At 39.6% G+C, this 21928-nt stretch overlaps 3 protein-coding genes and 1 non-coding gene across 4 annotated transcripts in view; 2 read left to right on the forward strand and 2 right to left on the reverse strand.

Annotated features, from left to right (window-relative positions):
* Positions 1 to 2034: 2034 nt before the first annotated feature.
* LOC120425894 (adenosylhomocysteinase) lies at positions 2035 to 9406 on the forward strand. Its single transcript, XM_039590540.2, has 3 exons — positions 2035 to 2315; positions 2391 to 2581; positions 8265 to 9406. The coding sequence occupies exons 1-3, from the start codon at positions 2288 to 2290 to the stop codon at positions 9345 to 9347; spliced, it is 1302 nt and encodes a 433-aa protein (XP_039446474.1). The 5' UTR covers positions 2035 to 2287; the 3' UTR covers positions 9348 to 9406.
* Positions 9397 to 20718, reverse strand: LOC120425607 (uncharacterized). Its single transcript, XM_039590216.2, has 6 exons — positions 20424 to 20718; positions 19937 to 20237; positions 19753 to 19879; positions 18349 to 19656; positions 18098 to 18289; positions 9397 to 9583 (listed from the first exon to the last, which is right to left on the reverse strand). Exons 2-6 carry the CDS (start codon positions 20201 to 20203, stop codon positions 9423 to 9425), a joined length of 2055 nt encoding a protein of 684 aa, XP_039446150.1. The 5' UTR covers positions 20204 to 20237; positions 20424 to 20718; the 3' UTR covers positions 9397 to 9422.
* Positions 9642 to 9713, reverse strand: Trnap-agg (transfer RNA proline (anticodon AGG)). Its single transcript has one exon. It is a non-coding gene; the product is annotated as a tRNA-Pro (tRNA).
* Positions 13912 to 21928, forward strand: part of LOC120425692 (uncharacterized) — a 59086-nt gene continuing 51069 nt past the window's right edge. Inside the window, exon 1 of the mRNA XM_039590380.2 lies at positions 13912 to 14410. The gene's annotated coding sequence lies outside the window, so the exon portion shown is untranslated. The remainder of the gene's footprint in view (positions 14411 to 21928) is intronic.

A 21928-nucleotide genomic window follows, 5' to 3' on the forward strand; every position in this document is an offset into this window, starting at 1 on the left:
GACAAACAGACGTAAATTTTGCAAAAATCTCTATTCAATTTCATTCCTCAGGGTTTTAACGACTGATTTGAAATAGGATTCATATTTGTTCTTAGTTCTCGGATCATCCCTCTGAAATTGGATGGAGTCAAAAGGCACATTAAATAAATTTTCATTGAGATGATTCAGCGATTCCATTGAAATGTGTGTTTTCTTGTTGGTAAATAAATTTTCAAAACAAATTTACAATTTTCATCATTTTGTATAGGTTAGGGAAATTTACAACTCGAAATTCAACTTCAAACAACCAAAATTCTGTAATCTAGGAGAAAAAAAACGCAGATGTTTCGGTCAAATCGAATAACAAAATTGAATTAAGTTTACGGATCGTTCGGTAATGCAGCACGAAACTCTACCGAACAATAATTCGGTTAGTTTGATCACAGAGAAGTGGCGCTATCTAGGCGAATGCTACACACCCATGTACACACCCTAGTTCTTGTCAACGTAATTTGGTTTGAATTTTTACACACGTTTTTTAATTCTGTTTCTTCAATGATGTACATCTGTTCTCTGTGGTTTGATATTTCATCTTGGATTTCAATTAACTGACCGATCGGTATACTGAACTTTAACCGAACAGATTATCGATCGATAGGCAGTTAAAAATTGGTAAAATTTTACCAATTTTGGTAAAATAAATCTAAGTGGAACCGTGTAAATCATACAAATAGCGTGTTTTGCCTTCCTCACCTTACTGAGGAAAGGCTATAAAATCACTCAGAAAACGAACTTCCTAGTTTTACCTCCTAGACCCACCTTCATGTATACATATCGACTCAGAATCAAATTCTGAGCAAATGTCTGTGTGTGTGTGTGTGTGTGTGTGTGTGTGTGTGTGTGTGTGTGTGTGTGTGTGTGTGTGTGTGTGTGTGTGTGTGTGTGTAGGGATGTGGGTCTGTGCACCAAAAAATATGCACTCGATTATCTCAGCACTGGCTTAACCGATATGGACCGTTTTGGTCTCATTCGATTCGTCTTGGGGTCCCATAAGTCCCTATTGAAAATTATGAAGTTTAGTAAAGTACTTCAAAAGTTATGCTAAAAAAACGATTTTAACAAAAGTCCGAAAGATTGTAAAAAGGGTGGTTTTTGTAAGAAAACCCATCATGCTATACATTTTTAGAAAGGTAATAAAAAGACCTTTCCAATGCGTCAAAAACATTTAAGATCTGACAACCCTATCAAAAGTTATAAGCACTTAAGTGTTATTTATGCACTTTTTGGAGGCCGGATCTCGAATATTTCGATGAAAACGTTGTCCGGATCTCTCATGCGACCTATCGTTGGATAGGTAATCAAAAGAACTTTCCAACGCGTCCAAGACATTGAAGATCTGACAACCCTATCAAAAGTTATAAGCATTTAAGTGTTATTTATGAACCTTTTAGAGGCCGGATCTGATATATTTCGATGAAAACGTTGTCTGGATTTATCATGCGACCAGTCGTTCGATAGGTAATTAAAAGCCCTTTGCAACGAGTTCAAAAGATTGCAGATCTGACAACCCTATCAAAAGTTATACGCACTTAAGTGTTATTTATGAACTTTTTTCAGGCCGGATCTCATATATATTGTTGAAAACGTTGTCCGGATCTATCATGCGACAGGTCGTTGGATATTTCTTTAACATAAACAAATTAATTCATATCAGCTCTTTTCACTTCTTGTTAAGGCATTTTTCGCAGCACGAGAACAGCTGCGGTGGCTAAATGTCAAACTCAATTTTTGACACTCACTTAAGAAGAAAAAAGAAGGAAGAAAGAGAAGAAGAATGCGGTCAGCAATGATCGTCAAATTTGTTCTTGGTGGGCTGGTGCCACGTCAGTTCGTCAATGATTTTACATCAACATGATTTTCCCGGGAAAGTTTCTTCGAAACTTCCCGGATCTTACAATCAATCCGAACCCTCTTGTACTAATTCAACACTTTGACATTTCATTTTTAGTACACCACCCCGGTGGAATCTTTTTGTTTTGAACTGTCAGCTGTCATCTTTCGCCGGCAAGTTCGCGCACGCACGTTTCTCTTTCGAAAAAAGAATACCGCGCGGTTCACAGCTCGGCGATCTCCTGTGTGCAAAATCCCTCGCGGCACGCGTCCCAGTGATAATCCTCCTTGTCAGCGTCAACGTTGATAAGAACCAGTCGCAAGTCATCTCGAGCTAGCAGTTTCGTCTCAGCTTCCAACCCGTGAGGATCTTCGCCAGCGCTTTCTCGGATCCAGGTTTTGAATTGCTTCTGCCAAAATGTCGACAAAACCCGCGTACAAAGTTGGTGAGTTTTATTTTTAGAACCCCCCCGTGTGTTTCCGGATGTTCCGAGAATTACAATTCCAATTTCGAATTCCAGCTGACATCAGCCTGGCCGAGTTTGGCCGCAAGGAGATCATGCTGGCGGAGAACGAAATGCCCGGTCTGATGGCGTGCCGCGCCAAGTACGGCCCGCAGAAGGTGCTGAAGGGGGCTCGCATCGCCGGATGTCTGCACATGACCATCCAGACGGCGGTGCTGATCGAGACGCTGGTCGAGCTGGGCGCGGAGGTGAGTTGACTGAATTTTGGATTTTTTTTCTGGTAAATCATGATTATTGATTAAAACTGCTTGTTTCTCGAAGTTAGTCCTTGTTGCGTTCAATTGCGAAATTGAATAAATTCCTTATCTTTCTTCTCAAGTTCGGCGAAAACAAGTTTGAAAAACTTCCAAAATTAAACGCAAAACAACAAAACTGCGATTAAACTAGTCCGATTAGTTGGTGGCGTCATAAGAGCCCCCTACCAAGAGTTTGACGAAAAAGGTTAAGGTTATCTCGCATCACCAGACACAAACGAAAGAGAGATAATTCACTTTTTCAGAGCTTACGAAATACCTCGAACTTTTGTCTAATCATTGTTGTTATGCTAATGAATCGCTTCCGCGCCACACGCCACGTGCCGAGTCCGAGGAAGAAGGCTGAGTTAAAAGATGTTTACTTAGGAAGGAGAGATTATCGCTTGTGGATTTGGGATGAAAATGTGCTGCTAATTCACTTCAAGCGCCTTTCCCAACTCCGGACGTGCTATTCAAATACCGAAGTTCTTCGTCCTCATACTGTCTGTAGCAACGTGTGGCGATGATGTTTTGGTCAATTTTGTAAGAATTACAGACATCGAACCAACCGTTGCTTGTTTCCAGAACTTGCGTATCAGGTACGTCCCCGTAATGCCTGACAACAGTTACTGCGTTCGTCCTTTACTTATAAGCTGCGCTGTCTTTGTCTAGATTGTTGAATTTGATGTTGTTTCCTGCATGTTGGAACATACGGGTTTTTTGCAGTGTTGATCCTTGCAAAGCCGACCACCTCAAACCCGATGTTTCCAATGGCCGAATAAACCCCTTGCCATGACTACCTGCATTTCCTTGTGTGGACCTATATTACCTGGCGATTTTGGTTGCACTCGTGATCTGGTTTGATAGAAACTTCGTCGTAGGCAATCAATGTGATTCTCTCCGAGCTCCGTCTTTTGAGGGCTAGCGATCTCCAGCAGAGAGTGCAACTTGTCGATGTGTCCACATCGCACGACACCCACTCTTTCAACGTCCTAATCAGCGGCTGAGGGTAGTTGACAAGAGTGCGCAGCATCTCGAACACCGACTGGCTTTAGTACAAGCCGAATTCAAATCCCTATCTTGAAGATCCTTGGATCATATTTTGCTTTGTGTTCCAGTAATCACCAGGGCTGTATGAAAACAGGATGGGCGAGGATGGACAAGCTTTTTTTTCAAAAACAACCAATACCATTCATTATGATGGTTGAGTCGTCTTCGTGTAAGTCACCAGTGTTATTATCTCGGCGAATCCCTAGTAAATGGGAAGATACGGGAATACTGGTCGTTTACAACTTCAAACAATCTAGGGTTTTCATCGGATATCAAATTCTTAAGTTCCTGCATATCCTGTACCACAGTTTTTGGTCAAGTACGAATACATTTCCTAGTGAATCCAGTCTCCACGATAATTACTTGTTCACGTTTTCAGTAAGGCTGACTGGAACGCCGAAACAAAGAGTTACTGCTATGTTTGATTGTCTTTTGCCTTCCCCACCGCAATGCATGGGGAAAAGCTATAGAATCACTCGAAAACTTAACTTCCTTATTGTTCAATATTCCGTCCATTTTATTCACCTTCACTGCAAAATCACTTCAATTATACTTAAAATCCAATTGAAAACCTCGCGAACAGCCAAAGCGTCGAATATTTTATTAAATTTATTTTTTTGAATGTCAAAATAAATTTCACTCGGTTAAATTTTACCGAGTGCTCTGTAAACATGTCAAGTTTTACTGGGTTACCGGTATTTTTTTACAGAGTTTGAATGAATAACTGGAAATTTCAGTTTACTGAGGAATTCCAGTAAAAAAACAACCGAGGTACGGTATTTTTTTTATCGATTACAGTAAAATACTCTGCATTTCTTCAGTAAAATGTTCTTGTTTACCGGTAAAAATAATGTTTTACTGTGCAATTTCGGTAAAAAAAATTACTTAGTGTGTATATTTGTGGGATGTCATTGTGCCTCTCACAATTGGGTCCTAAAATTAAGCTTAAATTGGTGATATTATCGTTCACATCTATGAAGCTGATTTTTCTTGGTGCATTGACCCTTTGTACGAAGTACGACCGCAAAGGATTTGAAACGGATTTTTAAATCAATTTAACAAAAATACTTCGCGGCCCTTCTTGACAACTCGTTCCAAAGGGACCATATTTATCCATCAAAAAATGTTGTCTTGTCAATTTATTTGCATTTCATTAAAATGAAAAGAAGTTATTAGAAATCTCGACTTTTTTTGAAAAGGTCCTATAAACTATTGTCTTTCATATGTTTATAGGACCTATTAAAAAAAAACTCTAGAAATGGTTTTTAATCCTGCTTTTTACCATTGTACTTAAAAATTGGCATAGGGCTTTAGGACTCTATTGTTATCAGAACATTAATAAATCATTATTAAGCTTGAGTTTCATTGGTTACAGCGTGTGAAATTATTATTTTGTAAAAAAAATGTGTACTCTTAGAGAGAATCAAAATTTGTTTACACCTGTAAGAAAAAAGTGTTCTAAATTCGAGGATTTTAAGGGTTAATGTTTTCTTTAAAAACTTGATATAAACCGTAAAAAAATTAAAGTCATTTCCATCGAAAGATCATAAGATAAGTTTTCACATGAAGGTAAAAGCAAATCCAGAGTTTTTTTTGAATAGGTCCTATAAACATATAAAACACAATAGTTTATTAGACCTTTTTAAAAAAAACTCAAGAAATCACTATGTTAAATTATCGATTTTCTATGATGTTTTGAACGTTGGCCGATTTGTAAAGTGTTTCGAATATGTGGGATGACTGTACAATAGGGTGACAAGAAAAAAATAAAATTTTGAAAAATCGTAAGCGCTACCCCCTAGCTTGTTTCTTTAGGTAAAAGATGTAACTGTGCCAATTTTGAGGCAAATCGGTTAACCCTCTACCGCCCACATTTTTTTTCGAATTTTTTTATTTTTCCCGTGTTTAGGAGGTCATTTTGAGCAACTTTTGTTCTACGAAAAACTTTACTTCTCTTGTTTTATGTTTTTCTTGTTTCATTTTTAGTATTTTAATTTGCATTTATCTTGTTTAGTTTATGTTTGTTTTTGGCCCATTCTACCTCCTTCTATCATTACATTACTTTTTTCCTATCTAATTTTTTCATGTTTTTACAGTCACTTTTTCAACTTTTTGCTTGTTTTTCACATTTTCTGCTGTAAAATGGAACCATTATCATTTAAATTGTAAAAAAAAAAATGCATAGAGGCATAGTCTGGGACACTAGAAAAATTACTGCATACTTATTTTTACTTAAAATAAAGGAAATGTTAGTAAAAAACACAGCCAAAGGTGACCTCTAAAAAAAATAATTTTTTTAAAAAATTGGCAAAGTCACATAAAAAAAGTTAAACTTCCAACCCATAAATTTTCTAAAATTTTAAAAGTTCTTCTTTCCAATGCTTTTTAAAGATCAGAAATTGGTTGAAAAGTGGATTTTTGCCGATTTTTTTAAATCGAAGCCCGTCTAATGGCGGGGTTGGATCGTAGAGGGTTAAGGGGTTACATACATGTAGAAAATTATAAAATTTAATATTACAGAATATTTGTTAAACCCACTCAAAATATGATTATTAATCACTCCTGGAAGTTTCATGAAGATATTTCATGATTAAACTGAGTAAGAGACGATTTAAGCTCAAAATTTTGCCATGTGTATATGTATGTACATGTATGTAACCCCTTAAGGGTTAATGGTCGCTTTTTATCGTTTAAATTTGCATGGAAAAATCGAAAAAATGTATGGGGAAAGGCAAAAATTTCAAAATTCCGCCAGAAGGTGGCGTTAAATGTGTCGGATCTTTGTCAAGTGTGACATTTTTATGTAAAATTGTACACGTATGACCAATGCTTGAAAAGGGATCTATCACTGAATGGGACTGCTCGATATTCGATAGAACTTTCTGTCAGCGATCATTTCCCAAAACGATATTTGATCGCTGACACACAACGCCTATCATGACCGTCGTTGCTTGGCGACGGTCAGTGAACGTAAACACGAAGACGAAACGAACGAAAAATGCCTCAAGCTCAAGCAGCCGCCCGAACGAGACAACGTGCTCTTTCTCTTTCTCTCGTTTTTGTCTCTCTCTTCCTAATGTATGCTGCGTGGTGACAGGAATCATATGATTGCTATCATTGGAGAGATGATCGGAATCTCGGTAGAAGCTACCCTTAACCGATTTTGCTCAAAATTTTTACAGTTATGTTTAGCCTAAGAAATCAAATCATGGAGTATCCCTGATGTCGTTTTTTATTGTCACCCTACTGAAAAACTAAAATATATTTTTAATCGAGTCTTCTGCATCGTTTAGTGAACTGATGATTCCCTTCTTCGATGGTTCCTTGAATATTGACAACCTGAGAGACGACTCTAATCTAATCTAATCAGACCCTAGCGCAGCCAATCTTTCGAAGGGATCCTGGAGAGTGCCTTAGGTTAGATGACGCCTAGCACTCTCCTTGTCATTTATTAACATTTGTAGTCTTCGTAAAGAACCTTTCTAAACGCAAAAAAAAAAAACAAAAAAATACTGGTGTTATTATCTTCTTATTATCTTATTAACCTATCAACTCTTATTTACTCCTATGCCAAATTTTAGCCAAATAGGTAACAGCACTTTTCTAGATCCTACTGGTTTGACGCGGAATCGCTAAAATAACTTCATTTTGGTCATAGGAAAAAAACACACAAAATTTCATCAAAATAAAAAAAAAATCCAAAAATTAAATTAAAAAAAAACTTAATTTTGAGGGGATTGCTTACAGACATTTGCTTATAAAATGATTCTGGTAAAATACCTAGAAAGCATCAAATTGGCCATCGGAAAAAGCGCTTCCCTAACACGGACGCGAACTTCAAATACCTAGAATGCACATGAGACTTACTCAAACTCCTTTTCTCTAAGCAGCGGCACGTCGCGATATAAAAATTGATCTGAAATGCTGGCGGAATCGGTCTTGTTTCTCTAGGGCCTGCGGATCACGATTGTGCTACATTGTTTTCAATGCCGAATTCGAATCACTATCTGTAGGATCCCAGGATCATATGTTGTGTTGATTTCCTGTGTCTTTATTGAATCTTGTACAAGTCAGCACTGCTATTTTCACGGTAAACCTCTTAGCCGTTTATATCTTCAAAAGCCTGTTTACAAACGTTATGACTCTAGGGTTCTTGGATCTTAGTCTAGTAGAACCAGTCTTTCCGTTGTTCACGTTTAAGGATTTGGCGATTAAGTCAGGTTGACTGCCGGTGGAGCGAAAAGTTACTGCTGTGTTGTACGTATACGTAAGTTCCATCGCATGCTGTGATCGCTTTTTGTCGGCAGCTGAATCTTAGTTGTCTTGAGTTTAATTAACTATTTTTGGTGGCCGCGACGATGTGCATGCAAACACACACAACTAAACTTTTGACCTTTATTACCGATGGTTTGGTTCCGTCCCGGTCCCGGTCAGCTCCTTCCATTTCCTTCTGGGAGTTTTGCGCGTCCTCTCGGTTCTCTGGTGGCTCGTTCAGAAATGAGTATTCGACTACTCTCTCTTTTATAACATTTTGTTTGGTGAACTACTCAAAAATAATCTAAAAACCCACTCATTCTTATCTCCTCAGGTCCAGTGGAGCAGCTGCAACATCTTCAGCACCCAGGACCACGCGGCGGCCGCCATCGCCAAGGCCGGCGTGCCGGTGTACGCCTGGAAGGGCGAAACCGACGAGGAGTACCTGTGGTGCATCCGCCAAACGCTGGTCTTCGCCGACGGGCAGCCGCTGAACATGATCCTGGACGACGGCGGCGATCTGACGAACCTGGTCCACACCGAGTACCCGCAGTATTTGGGCGGCATCAAGGGAATCAGCGAGGAGACCACCACGGGAGTGCACAACCTGTACAAGATGATGAAGGAGGGCAAGCTGGGCGTTCCGGCGATCAACGTGAACGACTCGGTTACCAAGAGCAAGTTTGACAATCTGTACGGATGCCGCGAGTCGCTGCTGGACGGAATCAAGCGCGCCACGGATGTGATGATCGCGGGCAAGGTTTGCGTCGTGGCCGGGTACGGCGATGTGGGCAAGGGTTGCGCCCAGGCGCTGAAGAACTTTGGCGGACGGGTGCTGGTGACGGAGATTGATCCGATCAACGCGCTGCAGGCAGCGATGGAAGGTTACGAGGTGACCACGATGGAGGAAGCCAGCAAGGAGGCGCAGATCTTCGTGACCACGACCGGCTGCAGCGACATCATCATGGGCGAGCACTTTATGAACATGAAGGACGACTCGATCGTGTGCAACATTGGCCACTTTGACTGCGAGGTGAACGTTGCCTGGCTCGAGCAGAACGCCAAGGAGAAGGTCAACATCAAGCCGCAGGTCGACCGCTACCTGCTCCCCTCCGGTAACCACGTGATCCTCCTGGCCGAGGGTCGCCTCGTCAATCTGGGCTGTGCCACCGGCCACTCCAGCTTCGTCATGTCCAACTCGTTCACCAACCAAACGCTGGCCCAGATCGAGCTGTGGACCAAGCCGGATCAGTACAAGGTCGGCGTGTTCGTGCTGCCGAAGGCGCTCGACGAAGAGGTGGCCGCGCTGCACCTCGACAAACTGGGCGTCAAGCTGACCAAGCTCAGCCAGAAGCAGTCCGACTATCTGAACGTGCCCGTCGCCGGACCGTACAAGCCGGATCACTACCGTTACTAAGCTTTTTCTCGATTCTAAATCACAAAAATAAAAAGTTCGCCATCACTTCTTTTTAAAAAGATCATTTATTTCAACTCAGATGACAGCCGCCTTTTCCGCGTTCGCAGCTTTCTCGCGGCGAATCCGCCGCGGTGTAAAGTAGTACATCTCCAGGCCCCAGCTCAGCGCCGTCAGGTAGGTGGCCACGTTCAGGCAGTGCAGCGTGACGGTGTAGTTGGTGCGGTCCCGGATGAAGCCTGCCAAGATAAAATTGCTTAGAGTTGGGTATTGTCGATGATAAAAAGAAACCTAGATGGGCTCGTCCGGGATTTGAACCCGGGACCTCTCGCACCCTAAGCGAAAATCATACCCCTAGACCAACGAGCCCGATACTTGTGGCGCGTTGAACAAAGTTTCTAAAGCTCAGATTAAATGCATGAGATCATTTACAAATTTATTCTTATGTTTTTAAACTACAATTTTATTGTTTAAATATTTCAATCTAGAGATTTATTGCATTTTTTGATTCTTTGGACAGTTGTTTTACAAAGGAAATAAAATTACTTTTAAATCAGGTTTTGAAAACTTAAGTGCAATCAGCTGAAATCAATTTAAAATGCATTCCCTTGCGTTCAGAATCATTTTTAGCATTTTTGAGTTGATTTAAAAATCTTTTGAATTTTAGAAAATTTTCGATCTTTAGTATCGCAAAAAGTTTTTTTTCGTTGAAATTTTTGTTTTCGTCAAATCTTACATTTTTTGATTGCAAAACAACTCAACTAGTGTAAAATGCATTTTAAAACACTTTTTGCATTCAAATGTTGAGACTATGGCTAGTTATTTAAATTTTTATATCAATCAATTTTTAAAATCAATTTTTAGACTCCTCTCCCCCTCTCAACAAAATTTCCATACAAATTTGTACCTCTCAACACTTCGGGGTTTGCTAAATAGTTACTCGTTGTCTTGGAATTTGCAAAATAGTTGCTGTTGTCAAAATGCTTATGCACCCTTTTCAAATGTTGCTCCAGAGATCAAACCCCTTTTTTCGATAACAAAATTTATCCTCAGTTTCAAAAGTTCAATAAATTAATTTAGTTTTATGCCCAATTCTGTTATCTCTCAGCAATATCCATCGAAAACGGAGCCATCCAACAAAATCGAGTCAAACACGAGATGGTCTCGTGCTCGACATAAACCCGTATGATGCTCAACCAATTGTGTGCACTGCTCATTGTACTCTTTCGTTGAAGATAAATGGTCCAAAACTCACTCCAAGTCCGATACGATGACTCGTTCCGTTCAAGAACGAAAATAAGCAAAAAAGAAGTCAGCTCCGGACAAAAGCAAGACTCAAGAATAAAAAGAGTACCTACTTTTGCTTGGACCAGCATAAAGAGTAATAAAACTGTAAACAATCACAAAGGATAGCATATATGAGGAGAAAGAAGAAACGTAAACATAAACATTAAAGAAAAAATCTAGATTAAATTTTCAAAACAACCTATCCCTCATGGGTTTCCTATGCAGATAGGGCCTTTTGAAAATTTAATCGAGAAATCACAGAGCAAAGTGTAGGAACGCGACCAAGAAAACGTGATTAGAAGCATGCTGTTAGGGAGAAAGAGTGAGGAAAAGTGCAACAAACAAAGAACTGTTGGACTTTGTTGGGCATTTTCTGTGAGAGAGGTGCTGAGAGTGAGAGAAAAATATAAGATAAAGCTTTTTAGAATACAGTTCAGACTCGATTAAGCGGAGCCTCGACGGTTCGAAGTTTCGATTATCAAATGTTTGATTATTCGAAGTTTTCTTTGAACAGTTAAATCATGATTTTTCATGACATTTATGAAGAAACTAATGATGCAAAATGGCTTATGGACAAAATTTCATACAAATCAATAAATACTAATATAAAAATCAGGATTTTTGCGAGATTTTAGAAAACTGCTCAATAATAAATTGAAATTACAAACCAGTTTCAACATTTCAATGAATCAAATGTTTTAAAATGCATTAGTTCAGTTGTTTCACAATAATAAGTTTTCAAAAAATCAAATATTTGGCAAAATTTGTTTTTGAGATAATTGTACTGTTTAGTGAAACTTCACGAAATTTCAAACAGTAAAAATTATTAAGATATCAACTACCAAAATTAAGTTTACAAGGTCTTCCGTAGGTCTACACCCGAACATGCGACGTGGGACTGCATGAATCTTCAGCTGCTGTCGGAAGGTTGTATTCCGAAATTACCAAATTACCGAACTACCAAAATTAAGTTTACATGATATTTGTTAAAATTTGACTGAGATATGACAATTTAATGAATACGCATTAGGGTGACAAGAAAAATTGAAAATTCTGGAAAATCTCAAGAGATACCCTAAGGCTCGATTCTTTAGGCAATAATAAGTAACTGTGCAAATTTTGAGCTAAATCGGTTAAGGTTAAGGGGTCGCTTTTTAACGCTGAAGTTTATATGGGGAAAATCGCTAAAATGTATGGGGAAAAACATCGCTTCAGGATTTTGGCAGCAGGTGTCGCAGGTCTCGCCCAAATTGCCCAAGTGAGAGATTCTTCTACGAAAATAAATTTTCTACAACTTTGTCAAAGGGACCGAGCCACGTAGCCCAGTGGTAACGCTTCCGCCTCGTAAGCGGTAGATCGGGGTTCAAATCCCGGCTCGGACCAATACAACTGGTGATCTTTTCCCTTCTGGTATCGATTGCTTAGTAAAGGGAAGGTAGTGTATCGTCACAAACTGGACCTTATCACGACGACACCTTAGGGAGGCGACCTACACAGCAAAAAATCCGATAGTAAAATCGCATGAAAAAGCATGCACATCACCTTTGTGAGAAAAAGCATGTAATATTGTATGAGAAAACGTGTACACAAAAAGCATGTACCGAAGAAAAAAATCAGGTCTGCTCAACCCAAAAATAACATCAATCTGGCGAGAGTCGTATTCAGATTACCAAGTCCGCGCCCCAACCCACTCGGCTATCTCGCCGCTATGTAATTAGTTGGATCAATGCCAATGTAACAGTAGATTTTCCGTACGTCGTATACTCTGTCAACTGCTTACGATGTATGGGGAACCTACAGCTACATCGGTGAAGATCCATCTATTTTCATAGCGGCGAGATAGCCGAGTGGATTGGGGCGCGCACTTGGTAATCTGAATATGACTCTCGCCAGATTGATGTTATTTTTAGGGTGAGCAGACCTGATTTTTTTTCTTCGGTACATGCTTTTTGTGTACACGTTTTCTTATACAATATTACATGCTTTTTCTCACAAAGGTGATGTGCATGCTTTTGCATGCGATTTTACACAGAACGTTTTTTTTTCTCGATATTATCGTTTTTTGTTGGTAAATTTCAATATATACACATTGGAACTTTACACACAAAAATGGATTTTTGGAAAAAAAAACTGAGAGAAAAAATAGTCAAAATGTAAATTTTTCTCCAGGTTTTCTCTTAAAGGTCCTTAGGCCGATGCAAATATTTAAAAAAGTTTTTGTCCCTCGGCCCTGGCCGAGGTCAAGGGGGGGGGCAAAAAAATAAAAAAAAATAAAAATTTAAATTACAAGCCATAGTCTTCACATTTAAATGAAAAAAGTGTTTTAGAATGCATTTTACACTAGTTCAGTTGTTTTGCAATCATTAGTTTTCAAAAAATCTAAGATCTGACAAAAACAAAAATTGCATCGAAAAAAAAAAAAAATTTGCGTCGAAAATTTTCAAAAAATCTTAAGATTTTTTAATAAACCCAAACATGCTAAAAATGTTTTTAAACGCAGGAGAATGTATTAAATTTGATTTCAGCTGGTTGCACTTGAATTTTCATTGAAATTTTGAAGTTTATTGTAAAAATATTTTTTTGCCCCTCGATTTTTCGGGCCAATTTTGAAGGGGGGGGGGGGGGGGGTGACAAAAACTTTAAAAAATATTTGTACCAGCCTTATTGATTAAAAAAATAAGACATTATCTCTAGTTTTGCATGAAATATTCGCGCAAAAATTTTTTTTTTAATAGAGATTAGAGAAAAGAATTATAATGAAAATTTCAGTCACGATTCGTACTTTTCCATGGATTTTCCACACCGATCGCTGCTATTCTCTCTCTTCGATCATTACGTCACACCGAAGAGAGAGCTTTCGCGAGCGCACAAAGCACGTGCCTAATTCGTTCTCTCTTGCTTCCTCTCTCTCGCTGTCAGCTTTTGTTTCCAAACAAAAGAGGATGCACCCGATGCACCGCACCTTCACCAATTCGGTGAGAGAACGGGAGAGCGAGAGCGAGCGTTGCAGTTTATGTTTCCTCTTTATGCTGGTGTCTCTGTAAACATCGTCGCTTGTGTGGATATCGCTTTTGGCTTTGGCCGTAATTTTCTTCAGTGTTTGGCACTCTTCCGAAGGAGTCGCACCCTCGAAACGAAACTGTGGCGGCGGCGGCCATCAGCTGATTTTTGTTTTGTGCAAGAAAAAAAGAAGCGAGAGAGACAGAGAGAAGCCAGTGGAAAATTTCCGCGATTTTGGCCAATTGTTTTGATCGGTTTGTAAGCGTGTGTGTGTGTTTTTAGTACAATTTGTGCCAAATTATAATGCAGGTTGGCAATTTGCGTGGGTGTTGGTGCTAAGCTGTTGTTGTTTTTATGCTTCGTTGGTTGCCTACCTCGAAGGGGCAGGCGAATTTAAATTTTCGCGTTTATCGCTATTTTGTGCAAATCTGTCCTATGGCTTCCTGTTTGTTCTGCTAGTGTTAGTACTAGTTACTATAGTTCAGGGCAGGGAAAACGGCATCGCTAATAGTCTTCTCCGATTACGGCTGGAAGGAGAGGTCGTTGGATTCACATCGCGATGGAAATGATAAAGTGAAGGAGACGACACAACATAGAGATAGAGGAAAACGATACAAAACCAACAAAACGGTTGGAAAATAGTGTACAATCATCTGCTCAGCTGTGGCTTTGGAATCATTGCTGGAGTTGCTGGATCGAATTGATTCGATATTACAAGGGGGAAGAAGAGTTGGCAGAGAGGCCAACGGACTGTAAACGATATAGATTCACGTTAGAAGGTAAGTTTGATTTGATAAAACTATTTTTGACGTATTTATTTTTGAGTACCGTAGAAGTTGTTGTCTTCTTTTTCTAAAATTGTTGCCTTTACTAACCGAATCCAGAAACAATTCGATTGTAAAAATAGTATGTGACTTGTTAAAATTCACACGGAAAAAAAAGCCGTGAAATTAGTGTAGTTTATATTTAACTTATCTTAATATATATTCTTATTTTAAGGAGGCATAAGGGACCATCCATAAACCACGTGGACACTTTAGGGGGGGGGGGTAAGCGATTGTCCACGCTCCATACAAAAAAGATTGTCCACGAAGGGGGGGGGGGTGAGATTCCAAAAAAAGTGTCCACGTGGTTTATGGATGGTCCCTAATAAACCATCTTTTCATAAAATTCTAGAAAGGCAAACAATGTTGAACATGCTATGATTTTTTGAAAAAATAGTGGTTTATTGATTTAATAACAGTAATTTATGATCAAAAAGTATTGAGCAATTCTCGGATATTTCGGTCTTTCGATTTTTTTGTATTTTTTAATCCGGCTGAAACTTTTTTGGTGCCTTTGGTATGCCCAAAGAAGCCATTTTGCATCATTAGTTTGTCCATATAATTTTCCATACAAATTTGGCAGCTGTCCATACAAAAATGATTTATGAAAATTCGAAAATCTGTATCTTTGGAAGGAATTTTTTGATCGATTTGGTGTCTTCGGCAAAGTTGTAGGTATGGATAAGGACTACACTGAAAAAATATGATACACGGTAAAAAAATTGGTGATTTTTAATTTCACTTTTTGTCACTAAAACTTGATTTGCAAAAAAACACTTTTTTCTGATATGTTTTAGGGGACATCAAATGCCAACTTTTCAGAAATTTCCAGAATGGGCAAAAAATCTTTGACCGAGTTATAAACTTTTGAATCAATACTGATTTTTTCAAAAAATTGAAATGTTTGTCGCAAAAAAATTTTAACTTCATTTTTCGATGTAAAATCGAATTTGCAATTAAAAAGTGTTTAAGTTAAATTTTGATGAAGTGCACCGTTTTCAAGTTTTTGCCATTTTCAGGTATTTTTTTTGAAAATAGTAGCAGTTATTAATTTTTTTAAAATTAGTGCCCATGTTTGCCCTATCTTCAAAATCAGAAAATTTTAAAAGCTGAGAAAATACGACCCTTAATTGCTGAGATATTGCCTTGCAAAGATTTAAAACAGAAAAATTGATTTTTTCTAAGTTGCACCCAAACAACTTTCCATTTTCTAATGTCGATATCTCAGCAACTAATGGTTCGATTTTCAATGTTAAAATATGAAATATTCGTAAAATTTTCCAATCTTTTCGAAAAAAAATATTTTCATTTTTTTTTAAATCAAGACTGACATTTCAAAAGGGCCAAACATTCAATATAACGCCTTTTTGAAATGTTAGTCTTGATTCAAAAAATTAAAAATATTGTTTTCGAAAAGATCGGAAAATTTCACGAATGTGTCATTTTTTAACATTGAAAATCTGATCATAAGTTGCTGAGATATCGACATTAGAAATTGAAGGGTTGTTTGGGTAAGACTTGAAAAACACCAATTTTCATGTTTCTTTTTCCTTAAACCGCTGTATCTCAGCAACCAGGTGTCAATCTTCAATGTCTTACACGAAACTGTAGGATTTTTTGTGAACTTTTTGAAAAAACATATTAAATATCTGGAATGGCCAATCATGGACACTACTTTAAATAGTCAAAAAACCGGAATTCATAGGACAAAATTTAACTTTGAATGACTATATTTTAAAACGGTTCACTTTATCAATAAAATTGTAAAGTACTTTTCGATTTCAAATTCGATTCTACATAAAAAATGAGGTCAAAAATATTGAAGTACAGCATTCAAATAAAAAAGTCACTATTTAAAAAAACATTACTCGTCGGCAAAATTTGGGTCCATACTTCTGAATTGCTTAATAGATGCGGGTTTTTGTCCCCTAAAACATATAAAAAATTCAAAAATTCAAAAAAATGCAGATTTTTTTAAATGGATTTTTTTGTGAAAAAAAGTTATTTAAATAGTCCTCATCAATACCTACAACTTTGCCGAAGACACCAAACCGATTAGATTTTTTTTCAAAATTTACAGATTTTCGAATATTTACGTACCATTTTTGTATGAAAAGCTGCCAAAATTGTATGGACATTTATGGGTGAACCAATGACACAAAATTACTTCTATGGTCATAGAGATGCCCCTCACAAAGTTTGAGCCAAACCAAAAAATACAAATAAAATCCATTTCCGGTTTTGGTAGAGAGTTGCTCACTTTAAAAAATTGTATAATTTGGTCTAAAATATGAAATAAGGATAATTATCTATTCTAAGACCTTTTCAAAAGTTAAACTCTATTTTAAAATGTTGAAATTATTTTAATTGAAAAGATTTCGAAATTTCGCAAAAGTTTCAACTTTTAACATTGAAAATTGGACAAATAGTTCCAGAGGAATAATTCTAGCAAAATTTTCTCAGTCTTTCAACAATATTTTTTTAAGATTTGCTTTTCAAAAAAAAGCTCTTAAAAACTATTAAAAAAACTAAAAAATAAAAAAATAAAAGTGAGTACTCGATTGCTCGAAATTCTCTTTTTTTATTTTTATAAAAAATGGGTCCCAGACCTTCAGTAAATTTAATTTATGTCCAATTTGTTAAAATTGTTTGCAAATATTATCCCTAATAGCTTTTTAAATGATTAAAATTAGACTTCTGTCCAAAAGTTATTTAAATAGCAATGAGTTTATGGAAATATTTTTTCCGGAATTTTTACGCTTTTCGCTGAACTGTGCCCTTATTTTTTTTAAACAGATTTATAAGCCATTATTTGATTAAAAATGCATAATTGTACGTTATATGTACAAAGTATTCTAAATAGCTGAAATTAAAAAAAAAAATCAAGGTTTTTACAAGATTCCCATCTAGAAATAATGTTAGAACTTCATAATTTCGATTTAGTTATGGACGTTTTCCAAAAGTGAAAATGATTTTTGGTCAAAAGTGGATTTTTTAAACTAAAAATACAACTTTCCAGAAGACACCAAATCGATAAGAAAATAAGTCCTCAAATTACAGATTTTTGTATATTTTGATTGCTTTTTTGTATGGGCACGAGCTTAAATTGTATAGTGGTTGGACAAACAATATTTGTCCCAGATCAAAATAGTTTTTCTATGAATTATTTTTTAATACATTTTTTTTTAAATATTTTTTTACCGATTATGTAGGGGGTCGTTTGTAGAGGATTATCCTTTTTTTTTCAAAACATCCTCTACCATAAAATAACCTAAAATACTTTTGGTGGCATAAGTTTTATGCATTGCATAATTACATGAGTAAAACAGAAGCAATTGCAGAGAGTCCAACTTTTAGTTCCACCACTTCCCTAAAGAATGGGATGAGCAATTTAACTTCCAAATTACTTTTGTCGTTACGAGGAAATATCACACAAACTTTAAATCCACCCACCGTGATGATGCAATTCTGCCCGCCAGTTTCACTCTACATTCGGGTCCGGCAAAAAACTCAACGGACCGTAAACTCATCCCCAAATTTGCAATTCCCATTCGCAAGCATTTGAGCGCGCGTCTCTTTTCATCATCAACGACCCGTAACGGTTACGACCATAGAAGCATACAGAGTTCATCAACCACTCACCAATTAGTGGTCCCATCAGGAGGTAGAACACACCGGAAAACAGCAGCTGAATCCCGGTCGCGCCCGGCAACCGGTCAAGCGGAACGTGCGACGGAATGGCCAGCGCCATAAACACGGTGCGCAGTCCCTTGTTGAAGCCGATCCAGCAGGCCACTGCGAGGACCACCGAATACGAGTGGAAGTGGGCTAAAACTAATTGGGTCAAATGTCAAAAAGTGGCTGCGTACTTATTAGGGCAACTCAACGCTTACCGATTCGTCCGAACGCCATGTTCAGCACGCCAAACAGGAAGAACGTCCGGTTCTCCCAGCCGATCTTTCCCGCGATGAACGGGATGAAGAAGCGACAGAAGATGTCCATCGCACCCAGCAAGCTCATGGTCATGGCGATCTGCTCCTTGGTCAGCCCAAAGTCGCCGAGCACGAACGGGGTGAGCACGGAAAAGTTGAGCTCGGCAAAGTTGGCCAGCGTGACGCCGACCATAATGTTGTCGTAGATGAGATCTTTGAGCAGATCCAGATCGAAGAAGATGACGATCTTCTGGAGAATACTGTAGTGGGGAGCGGGTTGATCCGCGGGTTCTTCGGGGATCTCCGGTTGGCTTTTTAGCAGCGTCTGACGTTCCGCTTCGCACGTACACTGACAGCACGTTTCGTGGTCCACGATCTGCTCCAGCTTGCGGGACGCCATCTTGAGAACTTCCTTCTCCCGGTTGAAGGTATTGGAACGCCGTCGGAAGGCTCCTCCGGTTGATCGTGCGCTGTGGTTATCGGCAAGATACTTCCGCTCGCTGACGAGCTGCGGCGGAGAAAACGCACTGACCGGTGGAGTTGCCGGTTGTTGCCGTTTGGTTGCTTCCGCTGCAGCGGTAAGATTCACGAAGGAAGGTCTGGACGAGGGCATCCGGCTTGGCGTTCCGCCAAGGTTAAGGCGAGAGCCGTAGTGTGATCGTGCCGGGTTCCCGGAGTACCAACCGTCGTTGGCTCGCGAAAGCATGGGAGTTCCGGGATCGATGATCTCGTACCCGGTTGCGCAGACATCGTCCGCGTTGTACAAATACTGACTGGAAAGAATACTGTGATCTTTTCGGAGGGGGTGTGACGCGCAGAACTGACACTGCACCGGCTCCTCCGGTTTGACCTTCTCCACGTCCTCCGCCGGGGGCTGCTTCACGTGCCACTCGACCGGCTGGAGCAGCATCGAGCAGACGATCGCGTTCATGGCGATGCCGGCAAAGATCAGCACGGTACCGTCAATGCCGTATCGCGGCATCAGGTAGTTGATCACGTGCGGAGCGATGATCGGACCTAGCGCCGTAGCGGTCCACGAGAATCCGGTTGCGTACCGGCGCTTCTCCCTGAAGTACGTGTTCAGGGCAAGGGAGTTGGCGGAAGCGGTGATTCCGACGCCGGAACCGTACAATACTGAAAACGTGACCAGGTACATCCCGAACGAGTGGGCCAACGAGGTCAGGAACAGGGCCAGGGTCACTAGGGAGGCGCCGAAGAAGGCAACCTGCCGGTACGAGAACCGTCGGAACATGGGTCCGTTGGCAAGACCTGTGAAATGGTGTTTGTTAGAGTTTGACAGTTTGGCTGCGTTCTGTTCGAGTAACACGCAGCGTAAACAACGAAAAGCGCCCAAACAAAACTGACCTACGATCGACATCAGCGCCGAGTTGGTGTTGATAATGGTCGTTATCTCCGACGAATTGATGTCGAGTAGATGCATGCGTTCGCGAAACAGCAAACCAAACTGCTGAAGCGCCGGGAAGGTGCACAGCTGAAAAGAACGATTCTACGGTTATTCACAGCACCACTTGGAAGATATTCCACTCACATTGGAGCATCCGGCGGCCAAAACCACCATCCAGCCCCAACCGCCGTCAGGCGGTACGAAATCCGTTCCCAGCGGCTTCTTCCTGGCTGCGTCCTTACCGGTTGCGCTGACAATAACCGGTACACGTGCAGACTTCATGGCGCTGGTGAGTGCCTTCTGCTCGGACTCGCTCGCCGTAATGGTCATCTGATTGGTGTAGTCCGACTCGTCGGTAGCTGCGCTGGAATTCAGCGGAACGTGTTCGCTGGGCTTCACCACCGTTGACATTGAATACTGCACTCGCGACGAGGACGGGGAGATTCTGTGGAAATTCCGGTAATTTTGAGTGCATATCTTACAGTGTGACATTATCTTATCGATTGTGGGTTGTTGAAGTCGCACTCTACCGAGTAGAACTCAAGTTCACAGAAGATCTGTCAAGAGAAAGTCATTCTGGCTGCGTCCGGCAACCACTCGTCGCAAATCACTAGGTCACGTTGTGCCCTACCTGCTGTACTCCGTTACAATTGCTACTTCTGACGAATCGATCCGGTAATGACCACGTTCCGCGAAACGCGACAACTCTCGCAGAGAGAAAAAAAAACCAGCACCGTCCGGCTCCAAAGCTCGCCACAAACTGACTTGCAATGGGGGAGAGATTATCAGATCATGAAGCGGCAATTACAAACTGCTGTTCTAATCACTCAGCCCCGCGTCGACGATGAGTTTATTGCAAATTACTGATGATAAAGCATTCGTCAACCGCCGCCCTCGCCGGGTATCGTTTGTGCGAAGCCGACTAAACTAGTATTGGCAGCAGCGCGTCGAGAGGTTGGCTATCCCCACACGACCCCTCCCCTTTACAAAAGAGCAGCTGGACAGCTGATAAGCGCGCTACTAAGCCCGCTAGTAGCGGCTATTAGTTAAGTAAAGTATTGACGAAGGGAACCGGTTCTGGGAAGCGTCACCGCGGGAGAAGCCAAGATGGAAAAGGGGTTGTTCAACCCTCACGGGTAGGCCCAGGACGCAGCCAGGTTTGGATCCAGATGTGGTGTTAACGCAGTTGAGTGTTTTTTTTTTTCAAGGCTTAATTGCTTTGCTTTAGAGACGCCAAGGTCAAGTGGTGCTTGTGACGTCTTTTGATGGATTATAGTTGCAGTTATTAGTGGGTGACAAGGATTGCGTGCGTTATCTGCTTGTTTATTTCCGAGGTATCACAACAGCGTATTACAATGATGTGTTGCGCTTAATTGGTGTCAAAATCAATTAAAGCTACTGTAATAAGCTATCATTAAACAATTCAAGAACTTTTACTGTACTTTTTAAGAAGTTATTGTTATGTATTAAATTATGAATGAGTAGAGCTGTCAAATGTCATATTTTGGGATTATTTCACAAGAAATAAAATTTGATTGGTGTTTCAAAATTCGATTTCAATCCTAAATATTTAATAAAACCCGTAAATTTCAGTCACTCTTCATATGAAAGAAGTTTCAATCTTGTCGTGCTATCTTGACACACCCTAAAAGTTGCTGCAAGTGCGACAACTGGCCAAAGGGATTTCAGGTCAGAACGCGTTTGACACACGTACATGCCCGACTACTTTACACATTTGTGACTATAACTCGGGACTCCGGTGAACAAATTCAACCAAATTTCGGGACAATGTACAGAATGGACAACCAATCAAAACGTGTTTGTTATTGTTTACATTTGTTTATTCAAACATTAAAACGCATTTTCTCGCAACGTGTGACAAGATAGCACGACAACGTCGAGATATTGGTTAAAGAGTTTAATGTCGTCGGTTTAATATTCCTTCAAATAACTTATTCTTGCTTCAGTAAAATTGGGGTTTGCCGTCTTTTGAAACATGAACAGTGCTTTAAAAAGTTTATTGAGTTTTTTTTTAATGTAAACTCGTTTAATTACTTATTTTCATGTAATTTGATTTATTTTAGTGTGAGTATTTTGAGGATTTTGTTTTGTTTTTGTTATTTCTTCGGTGAGTTT

Source organism: Culex pipiens, chromosome 1, assembly GCF_016801865.2.
Source record: "Culex pipiens pallens isolate TS chromosome 1, TS_CPP_V2, whole genome shotgun sequence".
NCBI lineage: Eukaryota > Metazoa > Arthropoda > Insecta > Diptera > Culicidae > Culex > Culex pipiens.

Coding starts and splice junctions, on each gene's coding strand:
- LOC120425607 (XM_039590216.2), bottom strand. CDS start 20,203: ATGTCAACGGTGGTGAAGCCCAGCGAACACGTTCCGCTGAATTCCAGC. Junction 19,880..19,936: donor TGGCCGCCGGATGCTCCAAT/GTGAGTGGAATA, acceptor CGTTCTTTTCAG/CTGTGCACCTTCCCGGCGCT. Junction 9,584..18,097: donor CCTGATGGGACCACTAATTG/GTGAGTGGTTGA, acceptor TTATCTTGGCAG/GCTTCATCCGGGACCGCACC.
- LOC120425894 (XM_039590540.2), top strand. CDS start 2,288: ATGTCGACAAAACCCGCGTACAAAGTTG. Junction 2,316..2,390: donor AAAACCCGCGTACAAAGTTG/GTGAGTTTTATT, acceptor TTCGAATTCCAG/CTGACATCAGCCTGGCCGAG. Junction 2,582..8,264: donor TGGTCGAGCTGGGCGCGGAG/GTGAGTTGACTG, acceptor TTATCTCCTCAG/GTCCAGTGGAGCAGCTGCAA.